The 14,478-nt window shown below is 34.8% G+C and overlaps 1 protein-coding gene across 3 annotated transcripts in view; it reads left to right on the top strand.

The window, feature by feature from the left end:
• Positions 1 to 14,478, top strand: part of sbno2b (strawberry notch homolog 2b) — an 89,051-nt gene that overhangs the window by 50,127 nt on the left and 24,446 nt on the right. Inside the window, exon 1 of one of the 3 annotated variants that reach the window (XM_009296339.5) lies at positions 1,087 to 1,390. The exons of the other annotated variants lie outside the window; for them this stretch is intronic. Coding sequence (XP_009294614.1) covers positions 1,331 to 1,390 — 60 coding nt within the window. The 5' untranslated portion in view covers positions 1,087 to 1,330. Of the gene's footprint in view, positions 1 to 1,086; positions 1,391 to 14,478 lie in introns of those variants that run through there. 3 annotated transcript variants of the gene reach the window in all.

Genomic DNA, 14,478 nt, shown 5'->3' with positions numbered 1-14,478 from the left:
TTCTTCATTTTTTTAAATTCTTTCTTTCTTTCTTTCTTTTTCCTTCCTTCCTTAAATATTTCCTCTTTCCTTTCTTTATTTCTTCCTACCCTCTTCTTCTTTCTTTCTTTCTTTCTTTCTTTCTTTCTTACTTCCTTAATTCTTTCCTCTTTTTTTCTTCCTTCCTTTTTTCTTCTTTCTTTCTTTCTTTCTTTCTTTTTTTCTTTCTTTCTTTCTTTCTTTCTTCCTTTCTCCTACCTTCCTTCCTTCTTCTTCTTTCTTTCTTTCTTACTTCCTTAATTTTTTTCTTTCTTTCTTTCTTTCTTCCTTCCTTCTTCTTTCTTTCTTTCTTTCTTTCTTTCATTCTTTCCTTCTCCTTCCTTCCTCATTCCTTTCTTCATTTCTTTTCTTCTTTCTTTCTTTCACTCTCTTTTTTCTTTCTTTTTTACTTTCCTTCCTTCTCCTACCTTCCTTCTTTCCTCATTCCTTTCTATCTATCTTTTTCTTTATTTCTTTCTTTCTTTCTTTCTTTCACTGAGGTCTTCCTTGTTTTTTGTCTTTCTTCTGTTTCTGTACTTTTTTTATCAATAAGCTTTTTTAATTCTTCTGTGTCTTTCACATCTTTTTTCTTCTTTATCTTTTTTAATGAGAGCACATTAGCCCCCAGCCTCTTTGAAAAAAAAAGATTTCATAAAGTTTTCGATCTAAATACCTCATAAATCGTTTATGATACTGTACTATATAAACACTTTTTTCTTTGTTAATGGAATCTCAAGCACAGACAAACATTTTCAAACCTGCTATCAAACTCCTGCTCATTCATAAAGCCTCCCGGCACTGTTCATGCGGGAGCCACTAAACATCTCCCCCGATCATTAAATAATGTCCTGGCAGGCGTTAAACAGACCCCGCGCGCCTCTGGAGGAGCACAGCGCTGCACTGTTTACACTACCAGTGCGGTTGAGTTACACCATGTACTGTAAAGAGGGCCTGACTGCCAGTAACTCTAGTCACTTACCAACAAACGCATCATTTCCTGAAAGCTCCTCCCCCTCCCCCTCCTCCTCCCCCTCCCTCCTTCTCCAGCACCTTCAGCTTTGAGGAACCAAACCACAATCAATATGAACAGATCTGCACACCTGACTGTCCTCGGACACTAGTAAGGGCACTAGAACTTTTTTTTTGTTTTTTTTATCCGGCTCATCCTCCTTTTGTTTTGTTTGGAGGTTGCTGTTTTGTTTTGTTTGTTTTTTTGGGAATGTTGTGAGCCGCAGAGTGCCGGTTCTCCTTTACTCCGGCACATGGAAAGGATCTGTCGTTTCCAGCAGGCGAATGACAGGGAACCGGACTCATGTCACTCATGCAGATCTGGACTAAGTTATACGCACAGCTGGGACGTCCACCACCTAAGGTAGAGCACATAAATCTACTTAAAAAAAAACGTACAAAAGAAATGTGCGCTGATTAGTTTATTGGTTCTGGGGAAGATAAGAGGTTGTTTGCTTTTGTGTGTGCTGTTTGTCTGAAGGTCTATTGGTTTTATATATTGTTTTTTGTTGATTAGGTTTGCTGTCATCTTTGTCAGTGTTTGTTGATGGTGATCAGCATGGCAGGCTTTCAGTTTTAGGTATTTTCCAGATGGTAACCAGTTTTTTATAATGCGTAAATGTTGTTATCGAGAAATGGTATGCATTGTTATAAATAATATGTACTATTGTGACTATTATTATATTTTAATTAGTGTCATTCATATCTAATGAAGGATCTGGCATAATAGTAATGCTTCTTAAAAAGTTAATGTTTTTACTCTAGAAAAGACTAATTTTTTATCATATGTGTCTATTATTAGATTTGTTGTATTTTATTCATTATCAAGAGAAAGTGCAGATAAACATAATGATAATAAGGTAATTTTCTCTTACATTATGCACTTGCATGCACTATTATTTGGTTTTTATTGTTTATTTTTACAAAATTAAAAAGCAAAAAAATGCAATTCAATTCAATAAACCTTTTTGTCCCACGGTTAAAAAATTGTCTTTAGATACAGGCTCAGACACAAAAACAAAACATAAATGCACAATTATTTTAATAATCCGATATATAAAAACCAATGGCAGTGGAAATGTCTTCTTGAACTTAACCTTGTTTGCTAAAAGGGTCTTTATACCATCTACCAGATGGTAGTAACTTAAAGGAATGATTAAGTAAAGGATGATTATGTAAATAATAATGTAAATAATAATTATCATGAAAATAATAATTATAAATATTTTGTCTCAGAAACCTTTTATTGTGCTCTCTTTATTATATTTCTCTTTATTTATTTATTTAAAAATTATATTAATATATAATATTAATTATATTAATTATATTAAACACTATATTAAGCAATAAGCAATATATATATATAAATATATATATATATATATATATATATATATATATATATATATATATATATATATATATATATATATATATATATATATATATATATTCAAATTTTACTTTTGTTTTTTTTATATAACCCTTTTTTGTTTTTTTTGTTTTTGTCTTTTATTTATGTTATTACCCTGAAAAGTGTTATTATTAACTATTTTTAAAAATTATGACCCTTTTATAGCGTTAATTTTTTAAAAATACAATTTTCTTTCTGCATTTTGCATTCAGTGAAGCAACTACAATTTAGGTGATTATGATTTATATATTCATTATAACATTTAATCATAAATTTAACAAATTTTGCACGTTTTTCATTGGTCAGTCACTAGATGAAGATTCTTGCATTCATGAATGCATCCAGAATCATTCTGACTGCAACTGGTAATTGGTTGCACAGCAATTAGCGTGACGAACATGACTTCTGGTTTCCAGTAAGAGGTTGGACGCAGGTGATTCTGGGATTTGGTGCAGCTTATTTATTTTGCACTGGGTCATCAGTTTGCACTAGGGTTTGGATTGCTTTTGAAATCACAAAAACACTAATAATTGCGTCAGTCTCAGGAAATGCATAAACCACAGCGCAACATTTGGAAATTTTTTGTCGTGCAGACATATTCAATTCAATTCAATTCAGCTTTATTTGTATAGCGCTTTTACAATGTAGATTGTGTCAAAGCAGCTTCACATAAATGGTCATAGTAACTGGAACAGTGTAGTTCAGTTTTTTTAGTGTTTAATGTAGTAATAGTGTTTAACATATATGAAATATAGCAGTGCAATGTTGTTGTTGTTTTTTTGATGAGAGGAGGTCCTGTGTTGCGTGAGGCCGTACTGGAAGACACTTCCCTTTATTCCGGTCATCGTGAATTTGTCTGTTATCAAAGGGGTTTGGGGCTCTATTTTTGGGCCCGCTTGTGTTTTACGGGAACAGTGTGATGTAAAGTGCTGTTAAGGCACAATCAGCCTTCGCTTCCCAATTCGTCAACCTGCACCACATCTGCCCTGTGTTCACGTTTCCTTTTTTCTCCTCTTTCTTTCTTTTAGTGGTTTCTCTGTTGTTTTGCCTGCCTGTTTCGTTGTTTGATTTCTTTCTTTCTTTTGGTTGTTCGTTTGTTCTTTTGTTTGACTTTTGCTTAGTTTGTTTGCCTGTTTTTTAATTGTGTATTTTCTTTAGTTGTTTGCTATATTTGTTCTCAATTTGCAATTGCTTGTTTGTTTGTTTAGTTCTCTTTAAACACCTTCACTTTCTTTTTTCACTTCTTTATTTTGGTCATTTGCCGCCTTTCTTCTTTGTTTGGCATTGTTTGTTTATTATTTTATTTGTTTGATGCTCCATTTGTTGTGTTGTTCCTTATTTTGTTTCATCGTTCTTTTGTTTCAGTCTTTTTTCTTACTTTAGGCTTACTTTCTTTTCTTTGTTTTTTTTTTCTTGCTTTGATGGCCCGTCCTTTTTTCTATTTTCTTTCTTTAAGCTATTTGTCTTTTTTTCCTCCTTCTCTCTTTTGTTTGCCTTTAATCTGTTTGTTTGTTCATTCATTTTTTATCCTTCCTTGATTCTTTTGTCTCTGATTTTGCTTGTCCATCTTTGGTCCTTTAGTTTATTTTCTTTCTTTAAGCATTCTCTAAGTCTCTTTGTTTCTTTTCCATTGTTTTCTCTTTCATTATTTTGGTGTTTCTTTTTTTTTGTTTTTCCTCTGACCTTGACCTTGCAGTTCTTCATCATCATTAAAGTTTATTAGCTTAATGCATTTTAAAAACCTTGTCAGTTTAAACTTCTGATATACTATTTTCTGAGATCTCACGTTTGAAGCACACCCAATGTCATGGGATGTTGCATTTTGTTTGGAAATGAAAATCAGGTTGATGCCAGAGCCCGATGACATCAATGTCCAACGTCGGACAGACATTGCATTTTGGTTACTTTCCAACGCAACCTAAAAACAACAAAATATCAACGTCTAATGATGTTACAGCTTGTCATTGTGTGGATGTTATGACGTCTTTCAGACGTTGGATTTGGGTTGCCATACACATTAATGTCAGTATTTTGACATCATTTCGACCTATCTATCTATCTATCTATCTATCTATCTATCTATCTATCTATCTATCTATCTATCTATCTATCTATCTATCTATCTATCTGTCTGTCTGTCTGTCTGTCTGTCTGTCTGTCTGTCTGTCTGTCTGTCTGTCTGTCTGTCTGTCTGTCTGTCTGTCTGTCTGTCTGTCTGTCTGTCTGTCTGTCTGTCTGTCTGTCTGTCTGTCTGTCTGTCTATTTATCTATCTATCTATCTATCTATCTATCTATCTATCTATCTATCTATCTATCTATCTATCTATCTATCTATCTATCTATCTATCTATCTATCTATCTATCTATCTATCTATCCGTGTATCCATCCATCAATCCTCTTTTTACTTTATCACGTAGTTAATTTACTTAGCATTTCTTATTTCCCATCCCCCTCTTTCTGTTGCTTTTTTTAGTCATTTGGGTTTTTTTTTTTAGTCATTTTTTTTTTCTTGCTGATTGTTTGTTTTCTTTCTTGTCTTGTTTTACTATTTTGCTTTGTTTAATTTTGTTTTTGATATTTTCTTACTTTACACCATTTGGCTTTTTTTCTAACAACCTTTTACAGTCTTTCTCCTTCATTTTGGTCGTTTGGTCTCTTTTTCTCTTGGTCATTTTTCTTGCTTGCAGTCACTTGCAAGTCTTTTTCTTCTATTTTTGCCTTCCTGTAGTTTGTTCATTTTCTCATTCCTTAATTTGTTTTTTAAATTATTTATTCTTTTTGTTTGACATGATTCTTCTTTCTTTTGACCATTTTAGCTTCTTTCTTTCTTTCTTTCTTTCTTTCTTTCTTTCTTTCTTTCTTTCTTTCTTTCTTTCTTTCTTTCTTGTTTCTATCTATCTATCTATCTATCTATCTATCTATCTATCTATCTATCTATCTATCTATCTATCTATCTATCTATCTATCTATCTATCTATCTATCTATCTATCTATCTATCTATCTATCTATCTATCTATCTATCTATCTGTCTATCTATCTATCTATCTTCCTCCTTTCTTTCTCTTATTCTTTCTATTTTAATGAACTAATCTTGTCCTTTGCCATCTATTTTCTGCCCATCTTGTTCCTTGATCTTTATCTCCCTCCGCATGAAATAAAATAAATAAATAGAAGATAAAGCGCATCAGGAAGCTGGATGTGATAATCTGGCAGTGACGCTTCAGGCTAGTCGGCAGTTTTCCCGTCAGTGCTTGTTGGAAAGGTTCAATAAGTGTCATGCTGTGGTGTAACCTGACACATTGTCGTAATAACGAGGCTTTATTACAGTACGGGAGTGTCTGGAGATGTTTGTGTGTGTGTGTTTTTTTCCTTGTTCACGCCGGCTTTACTCATCTTGCACCAGAGTGTCTCGCAGGTGCATCTTTTTCCTTATATTTCATACAGGAAACATTTACGCAGACTTACAGTAAATGATTCGTTTCTGGTGGTCTCCACAGACTAACCATGCCACCTCATCTCTACCGGGTTTGTCTGCATTTCCCTCTAGCGATGATTTTCAAAGCTCTTCTATTGTAAATCTACCTTGATGTTGTTGTTATCATTTCCTGCTTCTGGTTGTTGAATATTTATGCTGACTGTGCATGATTGCTACTGCTACGTGGAAAAAAAAAGATTTTGGGAAACTCTACCATCTTCACCCAACCCAAACAGACATCTCAGCAAGCTTGGTTTTACGCATATTGCAAAAATAAATAAAGAAAAAAAAAACAGGAACAGAACTGATATTGTCCATTCACAAATGCTGGAAAGTGTGAAATCATTGGCCGACTGCAGGTTACGGAGTTCAGGTTAGCCCGTCCTGTGGATGAAACCGCAGCGGGATTCAAGATGAATAGAAAATGAATGAACAGATTTTCCCCGGGTCACACGACCGCATTGCTTTCCTGTAAATGCACGTTGTTGAACACATGGGTCATCAAGTAATATCAGCAGATAACCACATTTATATGCTTGCACAAGGATAAGGTTGGAACTAGCAGCTGTTTGAGGCTTAATTAATCAGATGATTATTCAGTCGTGCCCAGTCATCCTCTGGCATCAACAATGATTTAAAACATAGGTCTCAAACTCAATTTCTGGAGGGCCGCAGCTCTGCACAGTTTTGCTCCAACCCTAATCAAACACAGTTTGAGACTAATCAAGGTTTTCAAGACTCTTTTGCTCACCTCGATTTTTTGGATCAGCTGTGTTTGATTAGGGTTGGAGCAAAACTGTGCAGAGCTGCGGCCCTCCAAGAATTGAGTTTGAGACCTAAGATTTAAAATATACCACTTAATAATAATTTTTACGAACGCACAAGAGTTTCTACTGGATGTTCAGTCAAACAAAAAGTATGTAAATATACATACCTCGCCTGTGATTTTTTTTCCTTTTTTAAATATTACCCAAATTTAAATTAACAGAGCATTGACATTTTCATAGTATTTCCTATAATATTTTTCTTCTGGAGAAAGTCTTGTTTATTTTATTTTGGCTGGAATAAAAGTAGTATTCAATTAAAAAAAAAAAACATTTTAAGGTCAATATTATAAGCCCTTTAAGCAATGTTTTTTCGATTGTATACAGAACTGTCATGTTCACCAGCGAACAACCACCAGATGTCGCTAGTAAACACTCACTCATGAAACTACAAATGTGTTTGTTATGGACTTCAACTTCATACATGCTCTTCGGCCACACACCTGCTTCCTTATTTAGCTTGATTACATTCGCACACCTGAGGACTTTCAGAGACTGATTAACACACACTATTTAAGCCACACATTCACTCCTTCAGTTTGCCGAGTCTTGTTTATCTGTAAGGTGACATTACAACGCGTTTTTCCTGACTTGTTATCTTGTGTACCGACCGTTAGCCTTGTTAGCCTCTTTGTCTTTGCCTGCCGCCTGCCTTTCTGACCTCTAGCCTGTATTCGACTGTGATTCTGGACTGTCTCCAAATACCTGTTTGCACCGGTGTTGACCATCGCTTGCCTGACTTTGAATAAACCTGCATTTGGATCCTACCTTCTGTTGTTGGTGTCACTCCCCGGCGTTACAAGAACACGCCATCTTTATACAACGGCTTGCCTAATTACCCTAATCAACCTAGTTAAAGCTTTAAATGTCACTTTAAGCTGAATACTAGTATCTTGAAAAATATCTAGTCAAATTCTTTCCGTTGAACACAAATTGGGGGGGAAATATACAGGGGGGGGGGGGTTAATATTTTAGACTTCAACTGAATGAAATGGCCCCAAAAGTATTAAATTTATTCTCTTCAAAAGCTTAGCTTTGCAACGTTTCAAGCACACCGGCTCTTCATCTTACAATAATTTATTAATAATATTGTGTATAAAATATATAACTTAATTATAAAGTGATTCAACTGATTTTAAACTTTGCAAGGAGTGTAAACATTTAAATGCAGCATTTTTAATTGAATGTATGCATGGGATAATAACTATTTTCAAGGTATACCGTGGTTTGGAGCCGCCAACATTTTTTCCTATACCGTTCCAAAGGTATATAAGATATTTTTTACGTTTTTTTTTTTTTTTTTTTTTCGGACAACAGTATCTCCAGCAGAAAAGATATCAAACGATGCCATTTTAAATTGTAAAGAAATCAGTGTTTTTAAAACTAATGAGAACAGCAGAAGTCAATGATTCATTTGAATTATTGAGTCCGACGTTTTTACTGCTCCAAAATATTTTAAAAGTTTCCCAAAATAAAATATATTGTGTGCAAAGTGGAAAAAAGTTTTAGTTTTTAACCAGACATTTAAAAAGAATATAGCTCAGAGCAGTGAGCACAATACTGAAAATTTTTGATATTTTTATCCAAGGTTATACACTTTAATACCCAAAACGTTAAGGTAACTCAAACTATTTACGAAAACCGATTGCAACAAACCATTTAAGTTCAAAAACTAATTCTAACTAATGCTGTGAACTTAATCCATTTGAGTAAATGAAGCAATTTAAGCACTGTAAAACTAAATAAATGAAGAGAACTCAAACCAACTGAGTACTGTAAAACCCAGTAAATTAAGGCAACTCAAAACGTTTGAGGAACCTGTTTGCTACAAACCATTTAAATTAAAATGTAATGTAATGTCTATTTATACAGCACATTTATTGTGTATGGCTATACACCTAAAGTGCCTCACAATCATGGGGGGAGGGGGGTCTATTCCACACCACCACCCCTGGTGATACCCGTAGAATTAACTTTCGGTATATTTTGAGTTAACTACACTCGTTTCATTTGATAAAGTTAACTGTTGTGTTTTACAGTGTACCGTCAGAGTATTATACCGGCCCTTGCCTAATAGAGCAATTTAATGCATAACTCTGCTGTTACATAATTCTGATTCAATTATGTATCTTTGGGACTTTAAATCTGTATTTATTTTTTTGTTCTGTTGAAATTCTTGATTCTGATTGGCTGAAAGGTGTACAATACAGTTATTTAATAAAACTGTGCTTCATCAGAGTGGAGATCAACCAACTCGCAAATACAATGCCTAAATAGTTTTGAAGAGGTAGCTTACGCACGTTACTATGAACTATTATCAACATTATGTCAATTACATAAATGCAATTTTTTAAACTTATATCAATTTTTTTTCTGTTTGGCATTTTAAGACCATTGTTTGTGTGCTTTTTTTCCTGATATTTCCTTTGCCATCTTTAATTTTTTTTTTTCAGCTTTTGCCTTCTTTCTTTCTTACTCTTGTTTGCTTGTGCTTGTGTTTGTTTAGTCTTTCCTTAGCTAATTTGTTCCTTGTCTGGGTTTTTTCTTCTTCTGTTTGTTCTATTTTCTGTTTGTCTTCCTTTCTAACAAATATTTGTTCTCTTTTTAAGCCGTTTGTCATTCTTCATTTTTCCTTTTTTCCATTTGTTTGCTCCCATTTCTGGTTTCTTTTTACAAACACACACACACACACACACACACACACACACACACACACACACACACACACACACACACATTTACACATACAGATATATCCACAAGAAGTATTTAATTGGATAATACGCATGTAACAGTAAAATATGAGTATATGTGTACATAGAAATGCTCTATTACATTATAGTGCAAAACTCTTGATTCTAACACTGCAAAATATGTTGTCAATTAATATAATGACCGATATGTTGTTACAGTCTTACGAAAGTATAATGAAAGATCAAAGCAACCGCAGAACAAAGATTGATTTCAATGGGATACTCGGGAAAAGGAGCGGAAACCTTGAGGCTTGATCGGTTACAGGGCTTTTTTTTCTTTCTTTTTACCTCATGATCACGTAAAAGAGCTGGATTTAGTCTGGCAAACATCCACCCTCCCGCTCAGGAACAAAAGATGCTCTCATTCGGTATAAGGTCACTGAGTTCATGTAAGGACACTCGATAGTGGGCGCATTGAATTTGTGTTTGTGCCCACTTTTCTTTTTATATGCTCGTTTTCCATTGTTTTTGAATGTTTCGTGTTGGCATTTTGACTTAGGCAAACAGAAATATTGCTAGCGTGTCCAGCGCGTCTCTGTCATTCTCGGGCAGGGGAATCCCTGTTTGCTGGCTCAGCGGAGGAGAAAAAGGAGTGGAGAATGCTTTCCAGGAAGTCTCGCCTGGTTTCTTGCGGTTTGCCCGAGTCAAACGATGCTGTCGCCAGTTGACTAAACAGCATCCAAAGTCATTTCCCATAGACGACTAGCTGAACAGCGTTTGTTGTTCGTTCTCTTGTCGGAAACAAGTCGACTTTTGGGAATTCTGTGGTTCGTTTGACCACGCAAATGTATGCTTAAATGGATAGTTAGCCCCAAAAGTTCTGCCATCATTTACTTCTCCTTGAGTTTCTTAAACACAAAGGAAGATATACTAAAGAGTGTTCAGCCATTGACTTCCGTAGTATTGTTTGTAATTTGTTCATTGTAAGCGGGCTAGTTGTGTGGGTTGATGTTTTTCAGTGCTCAGACGGTCTCTATCAGGTCCTTGAAGGAATGCGGTCGCTCTATATTTGGGCACAGATTAGTTTTTTGTGTGATGTCAAGTCATTCTGTCTTCCACAAGCATTTCATCCTTCCCAGCATAATGAAATCAATGAGAAACATCATTTGAATGCGGAAAGACGACTTAACCGCTGCCTGGAGACTGAACAGGCTGTTGCTTAAACAGTCAAATTACCCTGATGTCAAGTAGGCCTTAACTCCAGCCTGGCTGACACGGCACCAGGAAATGTTTCACGCTCATCTGGTATTTCAATAGTGCCATAATAATTCTGTTTTGTTCAAATAACACTGGGAGAAGTGTTTTTTTTTTTTTAATGACTATAGATGTATAAAAAGGATCAAATAATAAAATTACAAAAAAATGTATTTAAAAAATAAAAATATAAACTTTTTTCAAACAATATTTATATAAAATGACAATATTTAATAGTTAATGATCCTTGACTTTAATTAGAAAATAGAAAGTGGATAAATGATGGAAAAATATAATGTAAATAAATTACTGTATTTACTGTTAGGGCTGGGCGATAAAATTGGTATCTGTATTTATTGACCGAACACCATTGTCAACATCGATAATAAAAAAAGTTCGGTATGAAGCGCTGTAGCTTTATAGAGATGTGGCTGCTGAGCACGCACCTTTAAAAAAGCAGTGCCGATAAGCTTAAGGTGTAAGTTTGTCATTTCCAATGGAGGCGTGCGACTTGCATGACACACAAAAGGGAGCGATGCACACATGTTGTGCAAGTGGCGCACACATAAGGCGAGCACATTTTGTTTAAAATATGCACATTTCAGTAATAACGACAGACTAATTACCTCAGACAAACACAGTAAACACTGCAGTGCTTTTTAGTTTTCTCCATAAACTTGCATCGGAGCTGCAGCAATGGATTGTCTGTTTGTTATCCTCTGAGAAAACAGTTGATAGTCGCTTAGTTACAGAAAAATAGCAGAGCTTTGAAAATGGTGAAGCAAAGGCGTTCATGCTTGTCACTTCAGGACAGAATAACAACACATGCGAAAATTAGGGCCATATAGCAGCAGTCAGGAGACTGTAAATAAAAAAGGATGTTATCAGAGTGGCTTTTTGGTTTCTTTTCTTGTGCATCCCAGCCACTAGCTCCCCATCTGAAAGAGTTTTTTAGCATAGTAATAGTATAGTCATCCAACTTCACAGTTTGTAATGTTGCAGTATGTATTTGAATAATGATGGTTAGTTCCTTTACTTAAAAGCTCAGATGTGATTCTCATAATTAGTTTTGTTTACAGAGATTGAGATTTACTGTACTGTTATTCACACCTTAAAGTTTGCTTTGATGGTTCAGCATTTGCACTTTACCATTGCACACACTTTGTAACAATTTATTTATCACAATAAATTGGTTATTTATTTTATTCATCTTTTAAGAGTCTCTTATGTTTATTTTATTATAAAGAGATCAGATATTTTGTTTAAAATTTTTAGTTTTTGACTATTAAAACAGTTTGGTTTGGTTAAAAAAAAACATAATATTTCTAAATAGATTGTTAAAAAATATTCAATAATTATCGATACAGAATGATCTGAAACATGATATTGTAATTTTTATTTTATTTATTATTTCTTAGCAATATCGCCCAGCCCTATTTACTATAATTGTTTTTTCTTTATTGATTTAATGTGTGTTTAATCTAAAACAATATAGCAAGAATTATTTTTTATAAGTTAACTAAAATATAATTTCTGCAAATGTGAACGGAATTAATTCATATTTACATTTTTTACGTTTTATTTAAGACTTTAAAGGTACAAAAGCTGAACGAAAAATTTAAGCAAAATTAATTTAAAAACTCAATTATAATAAAATATGTAAACAAAGTAAATTTTAAAAATAGTTCATATAAACTTAATATATAATACATTGATGCAGACTATTATTAAACATACAGTAGAAGTGCAAGACTCCTGAAAAATAATGATCAATCCTTTTATATTAATACAGTACGTGGTGTCCCATTTTTAAAAGTATACGTTCATATGTCTGTGTAAAACTAGCAAATAAAAAAAGACATGGATAAGATCTTATATGCAAACAGTAATGATGCAAGATGGCCAAGTTTTCCACTCTCGGTTTCATTTGTCATATTTTTAATCTGTTCATTATCGCCATAATCAAGTGTAGAGGAAGTACAAAGACTTTGAACTATTATCATCGTGAAAGATGATGAGCTTCTTTGTTCTCACGATATTGTGACCCAACTACCACTAAAAAACACATACACACACTTCCCATGTGTCTCTCTGTTCAGTTTTTGCCTAAGGTTTTTAAAGCATCAATAAAATATTATGTTAAAAAAAACACCTCATGAAAAGTTCATTTTGTGGTCTACTTTTCTTCTTAACATTAAAAATGCTTTCCATTAATGAAACATATCAGATATCGTGGCTTCTGGACACCCTCCAGTGTCTGCTTGTTTACCATTCGCTGTTTTTCTTCGAACAGCGAACAGTTCTTGGAAAGTCTTGGCTGTGCAGAGCGTTTCGAGCCCTCACACATTCCTCAAGTGCAAACAAACACATTTACTACAAAAGGCTTATGATTAGCCGAGTGCATTGTCCTTCAAATCCATAACCATATCATGCATGCGGCACTTCATCTGCCTAATACACTTTGTGTTGAAATTAGACTGATGGTTCAGTGGTTCACAGTGTGCATTTGTTGCGCATATGTTTACAACCATCTTTAAGCCTTGTGTGGACAGCTCTGTATGGCAAATTACTGGAGTAATTATGCTATTGTAACGGCGTGATTAGGCTTGGTGATCCTACAATCTCCACCACATTCACATCTAGGATTAATCTTCATATCCAGGGGTCTTGAAGGGACAGTTCACCCAAAAAATGAAAAATTTATGAAATTTATTCACCCTCAGGGCATTCAGAATGACTTTTTCCCCTTTAGTTAAGCGGTAAAGATTCATTCATTCGTTTTTCTTCGTCTTAGTCACTTATTTATCAGGGTTCGCCACAGTAGAATGAACCACCAACTATTCCAGCATGTTTTACACAGCAAATGCCTTTCCAGTCACAACCTAGTACTGGGAAATACCCATACACTCCGAACACGAGGAGAGCATGCAAACTCTACACAAAAAAAAAGGCCAACTGGCCCAGCCAGGACTCGAACCAGCGACTTTCTTGCTGTGAGGCTACAGTGCTAACCAATAAGCCACCGTGCCGTCACACTAAAGCTTTTTAGCTGACATCATTATGGTCTTGGCGGTTCATAAAATACAATTTGAGAGTGAGAAAAACATATACAGGCAATATCTGTGGCTCCTGATGATACATTGACCACTTATGAAGGGAACCATTTGATCTGTGCAAGAAATTAAACATTATTTGCAGAATTATTACTGTTAAAAATATCTTAAGTGGCTCATTTAGCTATTTCAAAGGTTTCTAATTGTATTTTGGGTGTCCTTTGGTAGGTTTCAGGGGCGGACTGGGACAGCATTTTCACCAGGGAAAAGTTATTAAATGTCAGGCTAAAGTGAATAGGGGTGAGAAGCGTGATGTTTATGAAAAGTGTGTGGGGGGGGTGGCAGAATCACGGTGGCAAATGTCCCGGAGCTCCCTATGACCAGTACGCCCCTGGTAGTTTTACATCCACATAAGGTCTAAAGACTTTATTTTTGTCGTATTTTGTCTTTTATCAGTTTGAACTGGTTCAAGTATTCAGCCTCTCTAAACCCCGCCTTTCTGCCTACTCTGCTTTGATTGGTCAGATGATTCTGTAAGATTCAGATGTGCCTGTCATGATTGGTTGAAACCAAGTGCACATTACCATACCTGAATTTCAGCTTCCTCAGAACTAGCACCATGAGATGAGAACCATTGCGTGAGGTTTACTGAATAATTTCACACTTGAGTTCTCGTTCCTCTGAAATGTGCTTTCGCAGCAGAAAACAGCATGTTCTCCACTTGTCAGATTTAAGCA

Source organism: Danio rerio, chromosome 22 (genome assembly GCF_049306965.1).
Source record: "Danio rerio strain Tuebingen ecotype United States chromosome 22, GRCz12tu, whole genome shotgun sequence".
In the NCBI taxonomy this organism is placed as follows: domain Eukaryota; kingdom Metazoa; phylum Chordata; class Actinopteri; order Cypriniformes; family Danionidae; genus Danio; species Danio rerio.
The sequence above is the reverse complement of the archived record's forward strand: the minus strand, read 5'-3'. Positions and strand labels throughout refer to the sequence as shown.